Source organism: Chiloscyllium punctatum, chromosome 22 (assembly GCF_047496795.1).
Source record: "Chiloscyllium punctatum isolate Juve2018m chromosome 22, sChiPun1.3, whole genome shotgun sequence".
Classification (NCBI taxonomy): domain Eukaryota; kingdom Metazoa; phylum Chordata; class Chondrichthyes; order Orectolobiformes; family Hemiscylliidae; genus Chiloscyllium; species Chiloscyllium punctatum.
In genome coordinates this window covers 50,243,087-50,257,927 of record NC_092760.1, presented here as the reverse complement: position 1 = coordinate 50,257,927, position 14,841 = coordinate 50,243,087, and the positions used below count along the sequence as shown (strand labels likewise).

At 40.3% G+C, this 14,841-nt stretch overlaps 1 protein-coding gene across 1 annotated transcript in view; it reads right to left on the bottom strand.

The window, feature by feature from the left end:
- The window catches only part of sbf2 (SET binding factor 2), a 568,047-nt gene extending 554,859 nt beyond the window's left edge, over positions 1-13,188 (bottom strand). Inside the window, 1 exon segment of the mRNA XM_072592265.1 lies at positions 13,042-13,188. Within this exon segment, the coding sequence (XP_072448366.1) occupies positions 13,042-13,096 (55 nt within the window). The 5' untranslated portion in view covers positions 13,097-13,188.
- Positions 13,189-14,841: the final 1,653 nt, after the last annotated feature.

Genomic DNA, 14,841 nt, shown 5'->3' with positions numbered 1-14,841 from the left:
GGAGTGAGCTGCCAGAGGAAGTGGTGGAGGCTAGTACAATTGTAACATTTAAAAGGCAGCTGGATGGATATATGAATAGGAAGGGTTTGGAGGGAGATGGGTTGGGTGCTGGCAAGCGGGATTAGATTAGGTTAGGATAGCTGGTCGGCATGGATGAGCTGAACCAAAGGGTCTGTTTCCATGCTGTACATGACTATAACCTTATAGTGAAAACATCCCTGGGAGCAATGATAATATGATCCAACTTGACGCACTGTAAAGGGATAGAGGATGGTTCCAAAATTACACTTTTGAATTTAAACAGGGGAAATGATGAGGGCATGAAAGCAAAGCTAACCCACATCAACTGGCAAACTACATAAAGATGCAGTGGCAAGTGTTTAAAAAGGGATAGTCCCAAAAGTGCAGAATGGATACATTTCAACAAATAGGGAAAAATCTAAGGGACAAACCTGCCATTGTATTAAAAATGTCAACAATAGTATCAAATGTAATGAAAAGACATAATTCCACAAAGATGGACAGCAAATCAGAAGATTGGACAGAATGAAAAAAGCAAAGAATTATTACAAATTTAATAAGGAAGGAAAAATTAGAGCTTGAAGTTAAGATAGGTAAAGAGTTGCTTCAAATGTTATTATAAAAAAATTATAGTATTAGTCTTACAGAAAATTAGTCTGGGGAAATTAGTAACAAAGGACAAAGAGATGGCAGATGAATTGAACAAATATTTTTCATCAGTCTTCATTAGAGAGGATACAGGTAGCATCCTGGAAATAGCTGGAAATCTGGAATTGAAAGGGAGGGAGAAAGTCATGAAAATTATATTTGCCAGGGAAGTAGTGATGAGTAAATTGTTGGAATCATGAGTTGACATGCCTCCAGGTCCTGATGGATTTCATCCTCGTGTCTTAAAAAAAGTACAGGTCGCCTACTTGCAGAACGTTTCAGAGAACACCTCTGGGACACCCGGACCAATCAACCCAACCACCCCGTGGCTCAACACTTCAACTCCCCCTCTCAGTCCACCAAGGACATGCAGGTCCTTGGACTCCTCCATCGTCAGACCATAGCAACATGACAGCTGGAGGAAGAGTGCCTCATCTTCCGCCTAGGAACCCTCCAACCACAAGAGATGAACTCAGATTTCTCCAGTTTCTTCATTTCCCCTCCCCCCACCTTGTCTCAGCACCACCTTCCTAACCTGCAATCTTTTTCTTGACCTCTCCGCCCGCACCCCCACTCCAGCCTATCACCCTCGCCTTATCATCCTCACCTTAACCTCCTTCCACCTATCGCATTTCCAACGCCCCTCCCCCAAGTCCCTCCTCCCTACCTTTTATCTTAGCCTGCTTGGCACACTTTCCTCATTCCTGAAGAAGGGCTCATGCCCAAAACATTGATTCTGCTGCTTCCTGGATGCTGCCTGACCTGCTGCGCTTTTCCAGCAACACATTTTCAGCTCTTAAAAGAAGTAGCAAGTGAAAGTTGATACGTTGGTTTTAATTTTCCAAAACTCTTTCGATTCAGGTAATTTTGTTTTATATTGGAAAACAGCTAGTGTAACTCCTTTATTCAAAAAGGACGAAGACAGAAAGCAGGAAACCACAGCAGATCACTTAACATCATAGAGAAAATGTTTGAAGTTTTTATTAAAGATGTTTAATGGGGCACTTGGATAAGTTCAAGGTAATCAGATAGAGCCAATCTGGCTTTGGCAAAGGGAAATACAGTTCTTCTATAATGTGATGGTTACATTCTCATGCAACCATGCATTATAAAAAATTGTGATTTAAAAACAGCACTTAAAGTGTTGGCAATGTTATTGCATTACATCAAACATACATTTCAAAAAGGTTGCACTTTAAAAACAGCATTCGCAATTCATCAATCACATTACAGCAAATTCATGTTGACAAAATTTTGTTATAGCAGAACGACCTGTAAAATGTTTAACTAATTTATTGGAGTTCTTTGAAGTAACATATGGTGTAGATGAAGATGAAACCAGTCAATGTACAAAGGAACCTCTATCATCCGTATGAGATGGGCAGGCACTATTTCATTCGGATAATTCATTATTCGGATTATTAATTTTATCTCTAACGGAGAACTTATTTAAATCTATAATTTTAATGTATTGAGCACAAAAAGACACAGACTTCATGTGATGAAAATGGAGCAATGAGAACACAAGAAAACCTTTTAAAAATGCAGCAATGGTCACCAATTGGCAAGGAGTGGTGAAGACAGCATTAAACAAAGTCTCGAACAGCTTCTACGATTACAACTATCAGCTTCCAGGAATGCAGTCTCACGATAGAAAGACGGAAGCACTGCCTCCCACATGCATTTATATTCTCGCCCATTCTTTTTAAAAGAATGGACCAGCTAAATGACGAAAATACTTGTACAGTCATGTAAAACACTTACTTTTGCAAAGGGCTGTATAAAATCCTTCCTTTAAAAATATCTAAAGATGCTTGAGCCACTTGTGTTTCTTCATTTTTGCCAGCATTTTCACACATTCTTCAGTACAGGCAAGTCAAATGCACTTACCTATTTGATGTAACATTTGAGGGACCTTAAAATCTTCTTTCGATAATCGAGGTTCCTCTGTACTTAGATTTCCAGAAGACAATTGGTATAGTGCCACAATAACAATTATTGCAGAAAATAAAAGCTCAAGGTGTGGGAAACAGCATATTGACATCGACAGAAATTAGCTAAGAGAAAGCAGAGGGGAGGAATAAATGGGTCTTTTTCAGGCTAGCTGGTGTGCCACAAGGGTGGGAGGTATGGTATCAACTACTTATAATTTATCGAAATAATCTGGATGAAGAGATCAAAGGTACAAGAGCTAAACTTGATGATGACATAGAATAGGAAAGTGAGTTGAAGAGGATACAAGGAGCCCACAATGGCTAATAGGTAGGTTGAATGAGTAGAAGGCTTTTCCCGAAATGTCAAATTTCCTGTGTCTCTAATGCTGCCTGACCTGCTGTGTTATTCCAGCACCATACTCTTGACTCTGATTACTGCAGCATCTGCAGTACTCACTTTCGCCTGAATGAGTGGAAGTTCTGATAAAAGGGGTACAGTGTGTGATATAGTGCATTTTGGCAGAACAAATAAAAGAAAGAACATATTTCTAAACCGTGAAGTTGCAGAGAGATCTAGATGTCCCAGTGCATGAACCACAGATGGTTATTTTGCAGGTACAGTATGTAAACAAGAAATCTAATATGATATTCTCATTTATTGCCGGGGGATTGAATTCAAGAGAGTACTAAAGTTGTGCTTCAGTTATACGGGGCATTGATGAAGTCATCTCAATTCCCCCTATCAGTCGAAGCAAAACATTCAGAGAGACAGTTTTATTCTGGATGTAGGTTTGCTCACTGAGCTGGAAGCTTAATTTTCAGACGTTTCATCACCATACTAGTTAACATCAGTGAGTTTCCGGATGAAGAGCTGGTGGCATGACCCACTTTCTATTTGCGTGTTTAGGTTTCCTTGGGTTGGTGATGCCAGTTCTTGCGGTGACGGCATTTCTTGTTCTTTTTCTCAGGGACAGTGAATGGGATCCAAGTCAATGCGTTTGTTGATAGAGTTCCAGTTGGAATGCCGTGTTTCGAGGAATTTTCTGTGTCTCTGTTTGGCTTGTCCTAGGATGGATGTGTTGCCCCAGTCAAAGTAGTGTCCTTCCTCATCTGTATGTAAGGATACTGGTGAGAGAGGGTCACGTCATTTTGTGGTTAATTGATGTTCATGTATCCTGGAGGCTAGATTGCTGCCTGATTGTCCAATGTAGTGTTTATTACAGTTCTTGCATGGTATTTTGTAGATGACTTTAGTTTTGCTTTTCATCTGTATAAGGTCTTTCAAATTCATTAGCTGCTGTTTTAGTGTGTTGGTGGGTTTGTGGGCTACCATGATGCCAAGAGGCCTGTGTAATCTGGCAGTCATTTGCGAGATGTCTTTGATGTAGGGAAGAGCAGCTAGGGTTTCTGGACATGTTTCGTTGCTGAGACATTGGTGGACTGTGTTCACTGGGTACCCGTTCTTTTTGAATACTTTGCTCTTAGTAGTTCCCCTGTGAGGTGGCTCATTGAACAAATATTCTAATGCAGCTTCGTTTGTGGGTAATGGGATGAAGAACAAAGACACCAAGATAGAAGAGGATGAAATAATGGTCTCCTCTGATGTAACAGCCCTGTTCACACCCATCAATATCAACCTGGCCAAGGAAACACTGACTACATTATTAGAAGAACCAAAAACTTCACCAATTTCATCAGCAAGGTCAAGCTAGTAGATCTATGCCTTACCATCCACTTCACCTTCAACAACAAAACCTTCAGACAATCCAACAGAACACCGATGGGATCTTCGATATCAGGGTTCTTAGTAGAGGCAGTAATGCAAAGACTTGAACACACATCCATGTCAACCATCCAACGCAAAGCTTGGGTCTACAACATGGATGACACCATTGTTATCACTAAATGAAACAAACTAAGAGGAAACCTTCAAGTCCATCAATAATACCCTTACTGGCATAAAATGCACTAAAGAGGAGGAAGACAACAACAAACTGCCATTCTTAGATGTTGCAATAGAATGAACAGCCAATGGGGAACTTCAAACCAGTGTCTCCGGGAAAACAACATATACGGACCAAATACTGAACTACAGAAGCAATCATCCCAACACCTACAAACAAAGCTGCATGAGAACACTATTTCAACGAGCCAGCACACATAGCAGCACAGAGGAATCACCTATACAATGTATTCAAAAAGAAGGGGCACCCAATGAACACAGTCCACCGATTTGAGCAACAAATCCAAACAAGCAGACAAAACATGTCCAGAAACCCTATCCACTCTTCCCTACATCAAAGACATCTCGCAAATGACTGCCAGACTACACAGGCCCCTTTGCATCACGGTAGGCCACAAACCCACCAACTTACTAAAACAGCAGCTAATGAACTTGAAAGACCCTATACAGGCAACAAACAAAATTAATGTCATTTACAAAATACCATGCAAGAACTGTAACAAACACTACATTGGACAAACAAGCAGAAAACTAGCCACCAAGATACATGAATATCAACTAGCCACAATAAGGCATGACCAACTCTCATTAGAATCCTTATATACTGATAAGGAAGAACACCACTTTGACTGGGACCACACATCCATCCTAGGAAAAGTCAAACAAACAGAGACACACAGACACAAAGAATTCCTTGAAACATGGCATTCCAACCAGAACTCGATCAATAAACACACTGTCTTGAATCCCATTTACCACCCCATGAAAAAAATAACAGGAAATGACATCACAGGAAATGATATCAGCAACCCAAAGAAACCTAAACAAAATGGAAAACGGGCCACCAGCTCTTCATCCAGAGGCTCACTGATGTTACCTAGTATGATGACGAACCGTCTGAAAACAAACCTTCCACTCAGTGAGCAAACCTACATCCAGAACCTCAACCTGAGCTACACATCTTCTCAAAACTCGCAAACACAGTATAGTTTTATCTGTTTGATCTTTATTCTGGGCCCTGGATCACCCATGTGCACAGGGACACGCCTTCTCATTCTTCTTTGGAATAGCAGCTTTTTAATGAATTATGTAGTCATTTTACAGGATGGAACATCCAGATAAGGCAACATATATATTGATTAGGCGACAGTTACAATCAGCGAGCATCAACAGTAAAGATTAAGCCATCTGAATGTTCTTAACCTTAACTGGCTTCACAGAATGAATAATTCTCACCCTGTTAAACTGACCTTACATACTGAATGCTTCCAATATTGTTAAATTATTCTAACAATGAATGCTTTTTCATCTTGTTAACCCATTACTCTTACCTCAAGCACCCTGTTGTTAACTGCAAATTCTTATCTGATCTGAGTCATGTTCAGCTGAACCTCTTGTTCCACAAAACTCAAAACTTAACCCTACCTGCTTATATCTTACATACTTTCTAAGTGGGACCACATCAGTACATTACAAGACATCCTTCTGTAAGTGGTGATGTGTATTACAAGCAGTTTAGAGAAGATTTACTAGACTAGTATCTGGAAAGTACAAATTGTCTCATGAGTAAAGACAAGATATCATAGGCCCATATCTTCTGGAGTTTCCAAGACACGGAGGTGACTTAATTGAAACACACAAGATCCTGCAGTAGATGTTGAAATGATGTTTCCTCTTGTTGGAGAATATGAACTAGGAGTCCTTATTTAAAAAGGAAGGGAGCGCCCATTCAAAACAGATAAGGAAACATTTGAGATGTTAAAGGGTTAATTTGTTCTGCTGACATGTAAGAAGTTGGATGTCCCAGGGTGTGTTTTTCTGTCTTGCAGGCAGGATGTGACAATCTAAAATCACACACACTGCTTTAAAAGGAACACCTAAATCTCTCAGATTTTTTAATATAACAAAACAATACAAAAAAAAGTAAAAAACCAACCCACCCTATGTACAAATGTAAATAGGAAAATATAGAATAAAAAACCCAACTATTAAACTAAATAAATAAAATAAATAGTAATAATTCAGCCAAATAAGACATTCAGATGCATTCTATCAGGCGAAGCACTGGATCTGCTGGATTTGACAAAAATAATTAGGACATTGTCTGCATACAACAAAATTTTATGCAATTTTTTTACCCCACTTCTGGAGCTGATCTATTAGGATCCCTACGAATGGCCACTGCCAATGGTTCAATCACTAATGTAAAAAGTAGTAGCAAAAGGGGACACCCTGCTGGCTGTCCCTAAGAATAATAAAACTACTTGATCGTACCCCATTGGCGATATGGCCACTGTACAGAACCGTTAGCCATCTTATAAAGATTTCGCTCAAACCAAACTGCTCCCGAGTACAGAAAAAATACAGCCGCTCAACTCGGTCAAATGCCTCCTCTGCATCTAGAGAAATCACCAATTCCTGTATTGACTGCCCATAGGTAGGCACCTAGCCATTCCAACCATTATCCCTTCTCCTAACTTGAACCACGCCATAAACACAAGCAGAAAAGAAAGGAAGTGCACCATAAAATGGCAATATGGATTAAAAAAAAGAAAAAAAATTGAAAGAAAAGGGGCTAATTACCCCACCCATTGTTTGGTATAACTTAGAAATTGAAAGTACACTCAACTGCTGCCAAACATAGTTTAAACCAAATTATTACCAATAGAAAAAAAAAGGGAAAGAAAGCCCCAACTGGATTTACTCTGTCTTTTTTATAAAAAAGACAAACCAAACAACACTCCTATTTGTACATACCAAATTGTTCAGATTAGGCTAATTTGTCCACAATGTCTCTTGCCTTCTCCGACGTGTCAAAGAGATGTACGGATCCATCTCAAGTGATCCGTAGCACCGCCAGATACCTCAGAGTACTGAATCCCAAGCTCCCTCAGTCTTCACTTGACACTGTCATAGGATTTTCCTTTCTGGATCACCACCACTGAGAAGTCCAAGAAAAACATGATCTTTGAGACCTCATAAATTAGGACCATCGGATCCTTTCCCTGGATTATGGAAGCTTCAACAATTCTCTCCTTATCTCTACAGTGATGAAACCGCACCAAGAGAGGATGAGGACATTGGCCCAAACCTGATCTTCATGCTGTGATCCAGTGTGCCCTCTCGATCTTCAAGTCTGTCATGCCAGCCTCCAAGTTAAGGAATTTCGGCAGCCAGTCCTCAATAAATTCCGCAGGCCTATTTTTTCTCCTGTCCCTGTTCTCAAGATCATCCAATTCGTCATGCCAAGTACGGACCTGCATCTCCAGGGCTTGGATTCTATCCTTAGAGGAGCTGCCTCAGCTTCTACCACTGTGGCTCTGTGCTCAACCTCATCCGTCCTAGCTGCTGTTCGTGGTTCTGCAGCATGTCAGAGATCAGAGTCAGCTTCTCCTGGATCTGCATACCCAACACCTCGCAACCTTTCACGAGCTCATTCACCAGGGCCTGGAAAGTAATCGAGTCAGAGGATCCTGCAGGCTGGACTGTGGGCCCGGCCTCAGACGCTCCTCCTCCCTTCTTTGGCATCTCTGGATGGTAAAAAACACAGGTAAGTCAATTTTTCACAGTTTCCTGGGACTCCACCATCTTTCTAGAGTCCCAGGATATCGCAATGGTCAAGAATGGGCAGGTTAAAAGTTCATCCTGCTTGTGCTGCGGAGCATTGCTCTGCCACGCGATCCTCTCAGATCATGGCTAATCTTGGATTCCGCCCCCCCCCTCCACACGGTTTCAAGGAACAACCTAAATCATACTGTTTCTGGGTGGCATGTGACTACGGGCAAGTGGCAGGGGATGGTGTCTTCCATGCACAATTGACTGTGATGTAAAATCCTGTATAAAGGAAGAACTGTTCCCTTGTTCAGGGAGCCTCGCTTGACACGCTCCACAAGCGTTGCGAAGAGTGTTAGAGTGATCTTCCAAAAGCTCGTACTTGTTGAAAGAAATTGTGGCTGTTCACAGAAGTTGACGCATTGCAGTTGCATCAAGCGTTTAAGCAGCTCAAGAAGGGAACCCAACACTCTCTCCAAAGGTTAAGTACCTTTTGAATTCCCTTCCTTGAAAGCAGTGGAATGCAGAATCTTTAAGTATTTTTTAAGGCAGAGGCGGATTCTTGGGGATAAGAGATTTTCAGAAATATACAGGAACGTAAAGTTGAGTTTAACATCATGATCTTATTGAATGGTGGAGCAGGCGCAGAGAGTTGAATTACCTACTCTGGTTCCTTGTTCATATCTAAGACAAGTTGTCAAATAGCTCAGACTTGGATCATCTAACCTTCTATGAACGTTTTTGATCAGGAACATATCTTTCCCCTTTTTGGCTGACTTTCTAATTTATTCATGGAGATTACTGCATTTAAGTGGGAGAGTAGATAGTAAAGAAGAATGTGGGTGGATAAAGTTAAAATTCACACAACATCAGAAAAGAGATGGTGCTGGTGGTAAAGTTTAGCTTCATTTTGATTTGATGATTGCACAACCATAGTGTGGGGCAAGTTTAATAGACAAGGTGGTTTTTCCAGGGTATCTGCATCAATTTCCTGTGTATTTATAGGCTACCCACCCAAACTTATTTCAAATGTTGTTGGTAATGCAACAAATGACCAAAGTATGCAGATGCTAATGTTATTTTGTTTACTGTAACCTTCCTACTCCATGCAAGGTGGCTGCCACAGCTACAGCCAGACCTGTGTGTAAGGGACCCAGTCTCATCTTGTGGACAGTGCATAACAGAGCAAGAAAACCTCACAAATATTTTGTTTTTTAAAAAAGGCTATAATAGTAGGACTCCAACTTCAGTTTTGAACATTGCATTGCTTGTGATGAGTTCTTAAAACCACCCATAATCATTTTAAAATACATAAATAGCTAATGTAAATTAATCTACACTAAAGCATGAGATCAAAGCAACAAACTATATGTTTATCATCATGTTGAAGAAGTGAAAATTTCTCTTGCATCATAAACTGGCTTCCTAATCTCAACCAAAATTGTTTAAACACATTTGACAGATCATCTGTCATTTCTGTAAACTCTATTATGCAGACATTTACTGCTATTTATGTATTTTTTTGGAAACCTTTGGATTTTCTTTTATTCTATGCTGACCATCCCTGATTAATCCAAATCTCTCAGAGCAGATATATTCTGTCCCTCAAATCAACAGCCACTCTCAGACAACAACTCACCAGAACGAAGGACCCAATACCCAGCATGAGCAAAACCAATGTAGTGTACAAAGTCCCATGCAAGGACTGCACAAAACACTACATAGGACAAACAGGAAGACAGCTAACGATCCACATCCATGAACACCAACTAGCCACAAAACGACATGACCAGCTATCCTTAGTAGCCATACACGCAGATGACAAGCAACATGAATTCGACTGGGAGAACACTACTATTATAGGACAAGCCAAACAGAGAACAGCCAGGGAATTCCTAGAGGCCATGGCACTCATCCACAGATTCAATCAATAAGCACATCGACCTGGACTCAATATACCGACCACTGCAGCGGACAGCTGGAACTGACAACCGGAAGCTGCAGATTCAAACCACTACAAATGCCGGAGGAAAGATCACAGAAGCTCTTCACAGGAGGCTCCCAAGCACTGAGGATGTCACCTAGACAGGGGACGAAACGTCTGCAACACAAATTCCCAGCTCGGCGAGCAGAATCTAAAGTGAATTTTTGTTGCATGTAAACTTGAAATTTTATGTACTTATGTTAAACTAAAATATTAATTCCAAGAAATCAGAAGAAGGATAAGAGTAAAACCATTCACAATTAATATTTTGATTTTTAAGAATAAACCATATAAACAGCAGGAAGGCAAGTAAATACATTAGTGTAGAGAAAACAAACAAGAACATGAACTTTAAGAGGAATATAACAGGTGCTGAATGATATTCAATATACCTACAATACGTATCTTTTTGATGATATGAACTGATATTTTTGTATGATATGGCTGCAGAATAAAGTATCCCAAACCTCCCAAACACAAACATCAAATCTAGAATTAAAGCAAGTTTGTTGCATATTCCTGAATATTTGTTTCAATTAACACCATTATATATTACAATAGTAATTTATTTGTGGCAGTTATTTTTGAAATCACACAAGTAAAACTGCAATAGCTGCCCTTTGTAATAGAACAGAATGGTAATGAAATAAAAGTAGCTTGCATTGTGTGATAAAGAGGAGAAACTGTAGGGTCTTTAAGTAACTATCATTCACCCTGCATGGCTGATTTCTAATAACACTTATGCTGACTTCGTTAGCCACTCAGTTACAAAAACACTCATGTGACAACTAGAAATGAAGAAACTTACCAGCATCCGCCAAAAGAAAATAAAAAGGTTTTAAAAGCAATGCAAACAGTTTCAATCACAATATTTTCAAATGTTGTTGTGAAGTTTTAACGATATGAGTTTGAGAAGTGGATTTTATGATTTAATAAGTGGATATAACAAAGTGTTGATCATGTATACGATCTTAGGCATACTCAGAATAAAAACAATTTAAAAGTAAGCAAGCCAGTCGGGTCCCCCAAACTATTCCATCTTTCTTCTTTATTCCTGGGTCATCCGTACCTCGATGGTGGGCGGCACGGTGGTTAGCACTACTACCTCACAGCGCCAGAGACTCCGGGTTCAATTCTCGCCTCAGGCGACTGACTGAGTGGAGTTTGCACGTTCTCCCCGTGTCTGCGTGGGTTTCCTCCGGGTGCTCCGATTTCCTCCCACAGTCCAAAGATGTGCAGGCCAGGTGAATTGCCCATGCTAAATTGCCCGTAGTGTTAGGTAAGGGGTAAATGTAGGGGTATGGGTGGGTTGCGCTTCGGACGGGCGGTGTGGACTTGTTGGGCCGAAGGGCCTGTTTCCGCACTGTAAGTAATCTAATCTTTAATTATCAACCTTTGCTCCCGATCATTTGTTTCAATTAACTTGTAACCCATATTCTATATTATGCATACGATTAGCTGATAAACTACTTGGCTGCTTTCAACAGATTGTAAAAACGTTCCACAGTCTGCCAATGATACCTTGTTACAAAATAAAACTTAAAATCCATTCAGATGTATCAGTATAGGATGGAAAAAGGCACTTGGAAATCTTGTGATTTCAGATAAACCTTTTGGACAATAACCTACTGTTGTGTGACTTCTGACTTTGTCCACCCCAGTCCAACACTAGCACCTCCACATCATGCCTTACATTTTTCCACATTATGCTCCATCTGCCATGTCCTTGCCATTTACCAAGCTTCAAAATCTTCCTTCACATGTTCCTCACAACACAGTCTCACTTAGCTTTGTATTGGGCGCAAATTTGGAAGTATTACAGTTGGTCCCACATCCAAAAATATTCATCATGCATAAGCTGGTTCAGATAGCATCCTACTGTACCTTAATAATTGTGATGATGAATACCTAAAATCTGAAGGAATTCATTAGTACTGTTGAAGTATCCTATTTTGTGTGGTATTTTTTCTTTTCATCTTTCAGATATTGACAGACCCATACAATGTCAACATTTATTTCTTAAACAATGGTTACATTTTGTGAATTCTGTGTAGCAAGAGGATCATACCCAAGTCTAAAAATGTAATATTTCAAACAAATCAAGACAGATCAAAAGCATTACCTGCATGAACAAAATATTACCTTAGACATTTATATTATATGTCATTGTAGGGGATTGTGTATAAAAGATCAGTCTCGCCTGTCTTTAGCAAGTTGCTATGCCCAGAGGATTGCTGTGTTGATATGCAATTTCAGCAGCTGGCTATATAATCATTAGATGTCAGTAAAATACTGACACATTACCTTCAGCTTTGTACACTTTGTGAGGACAAGGTTTTTAAATATGACAAATATTTAAAAGGTTAACTTTCCAATGCACTCCTTGAAGAAAGAACATAAGCCACAAACTTTAGATTTCCTTTTCATTGTATTACGTTTTCCTTTTCCAATACATTTTACATTTTTTACATTAGGTATACATAGCACTAACATCAACAGCATTTCACTGGAAATGTTCTCTAGTCGCAGAAAAATAAAAAATAGAAAAATAAAGGAAAAATAAAATGCAATTCGAGTCTATTAACATGTTTACAAGAACGTGAGCTCAACTGTCAACAGCCATTCTGCACGTCAATCATTAGTCACTCCAAATCGGACAGATTTGTTTTGAAAGATTCAGTTATCAAACAATCACACAAAAATCTATAACCAATATGTAGAAAGGGCCTTAATAGGCCAAGACAGTTTACATTAGTAAACTATAAGCTGGTGATATGACTAAAAAAGCAGTTAAGTTTCCACCCATGTCCCACTGGAACAGCTCAGCTGCTCTTGCAGACACTCACGGCCTAATAGGACTCTCGTCAGACCAAATTAAATGGACACATATGAACAACGACATCTTCTAAAATTTTGGGCTTGGTTTAGTAAAAACTCACCCGTCTTTTCAGAGTCGTAACCAACAACCACAAAGTAATCGGCCAATCTCGCCATTTCTCGTGGATTTCAAGGCTCGAAACAGAGAAACTCAACATTTTTGATCCTGGTAAAGCTCAGCCATGTTGAAATCTCACTCTCCCACCCGCCCCCAACCAGACGGTGCAGTACGCGTGCGCTGACGGGCCTGACCCTGATTGGGCGGCGGCCCGGCTTTACAAGCAGCGCGAGCGAGAGGAGTGCAGGCGATGCAAGGGAAACAATCAGAGCCGCGAGGAGGGAGGGCAAGGGGAACAATCAGAGTCGCGAGGAGGGAGGGCAAGGGGAACAATCAGAGTCGCGAGGAGGGAGGGCAAGGGGAAACAATCAGAGTCGCGAGGAGGGAGGGCAAGGGGAACAATCAGAGTCGCGAGGAGGGAGGGCAAGGGGAACAATCAGAGTCGTGAGGAGGGAGGCCGAGGGGAAACAATCAGAGTCGCGAGGAGGTAAGGGAACAATCAGCCACAGGGAGAGGGCACAATCGGAGCTGGGTCAGCCACCAACATACTTATCAAGTGAAGTCGCTTCTGTAAACCAGAGTTTTGGGATGTACATTTACTGCTCCATTTCCAGAAGCGTTCAGATCTCAGCGGTTTCTCTTGCTCTTTCGAGGTGATGTCCGCTAGATGCGCGCATATTTTTATATTTGTTATCCTCGTTACTGCTGCAACTCGAAATACTTCGTCATATGCAGCTTCAGGTCGAGCAACAGGATCAACAACTTAAAGCGATTGGAGCGAATGCAATTCAGAACATTCAAGTCGACAGTCTTGAACAGACTGCAATTAGAATAATCAGTTTCAAATTTGTGATTTTCAATAAAATCAAACATTGCAAGTCGAAGGAACGGAAACAATAAAATGAAAACCTATGGCTTAAAACCAACAGGTGAACTGATACAGGAGCCCAAAGATATCTGCGTTCTAAGGTAATCAGCTAGTATGCTGTTAATACCCTGCGAGAGAGAAGCGTATAGCTCAATTCAGCAATTTAAGGAACAGAAACAAAAATGCTGGAACCCTTGAGGTCAGAGTGCTTGGGAGGAAGAATAATAATTCCAGAGTAGCCTTTCATCATTTCTGAATAAGGGTCAATATCAGGAACAGTCGGACGGTCTGTCCTCTCTGCAATTGTTGAATGATCAGCATTTAGTACATTTTCTGCTTTCATGTTTGTAGCATATGCATTTTGGTCTTCGCATTCTACAATTTAAGCAGCAAATAGTAATTTGAGCAGCAGTTGTTGCATACTGACTATCAAGATTGGATGTGACAGAATAACTGCTAGTACCTAAAATTTCATAACTGAGCGCAGATGTGCACAAAGAACATGTGCAAGACGATTGCAGTGATACCAAAGGTAAAATCAATGAGACAGTGACAAATGTCGATAAAATGTTAAGACATCAATTACAATAGTGTTTGCAGTGTTGTAGGATATTCAGGCTTGAGAGAGTTGCTGATATGCAAATAAGTTAAAAGATTCAATTTTGTTCCTTTCGAGTAAGAACAATTTAGAGCAATGTAAGCAGTATTGCAAAAATATGGGACAAGATTTATAGAAGTAGACAATTTGCACTCTGGATTTCACTTCCAGCATTAGAATCAGAACAGTTACAGCACACAAAAAGGCCATTCAGCTCAGTGTGTTCATGCTTCACTTCTAAAAGAGCAACTCATCTAGTCGCACTGACATGCATTTTCCCCGTAACTCAATAACATTTTCCTTTAAATTATACTCAGCTCTCTTTAAAAACCTTCAAC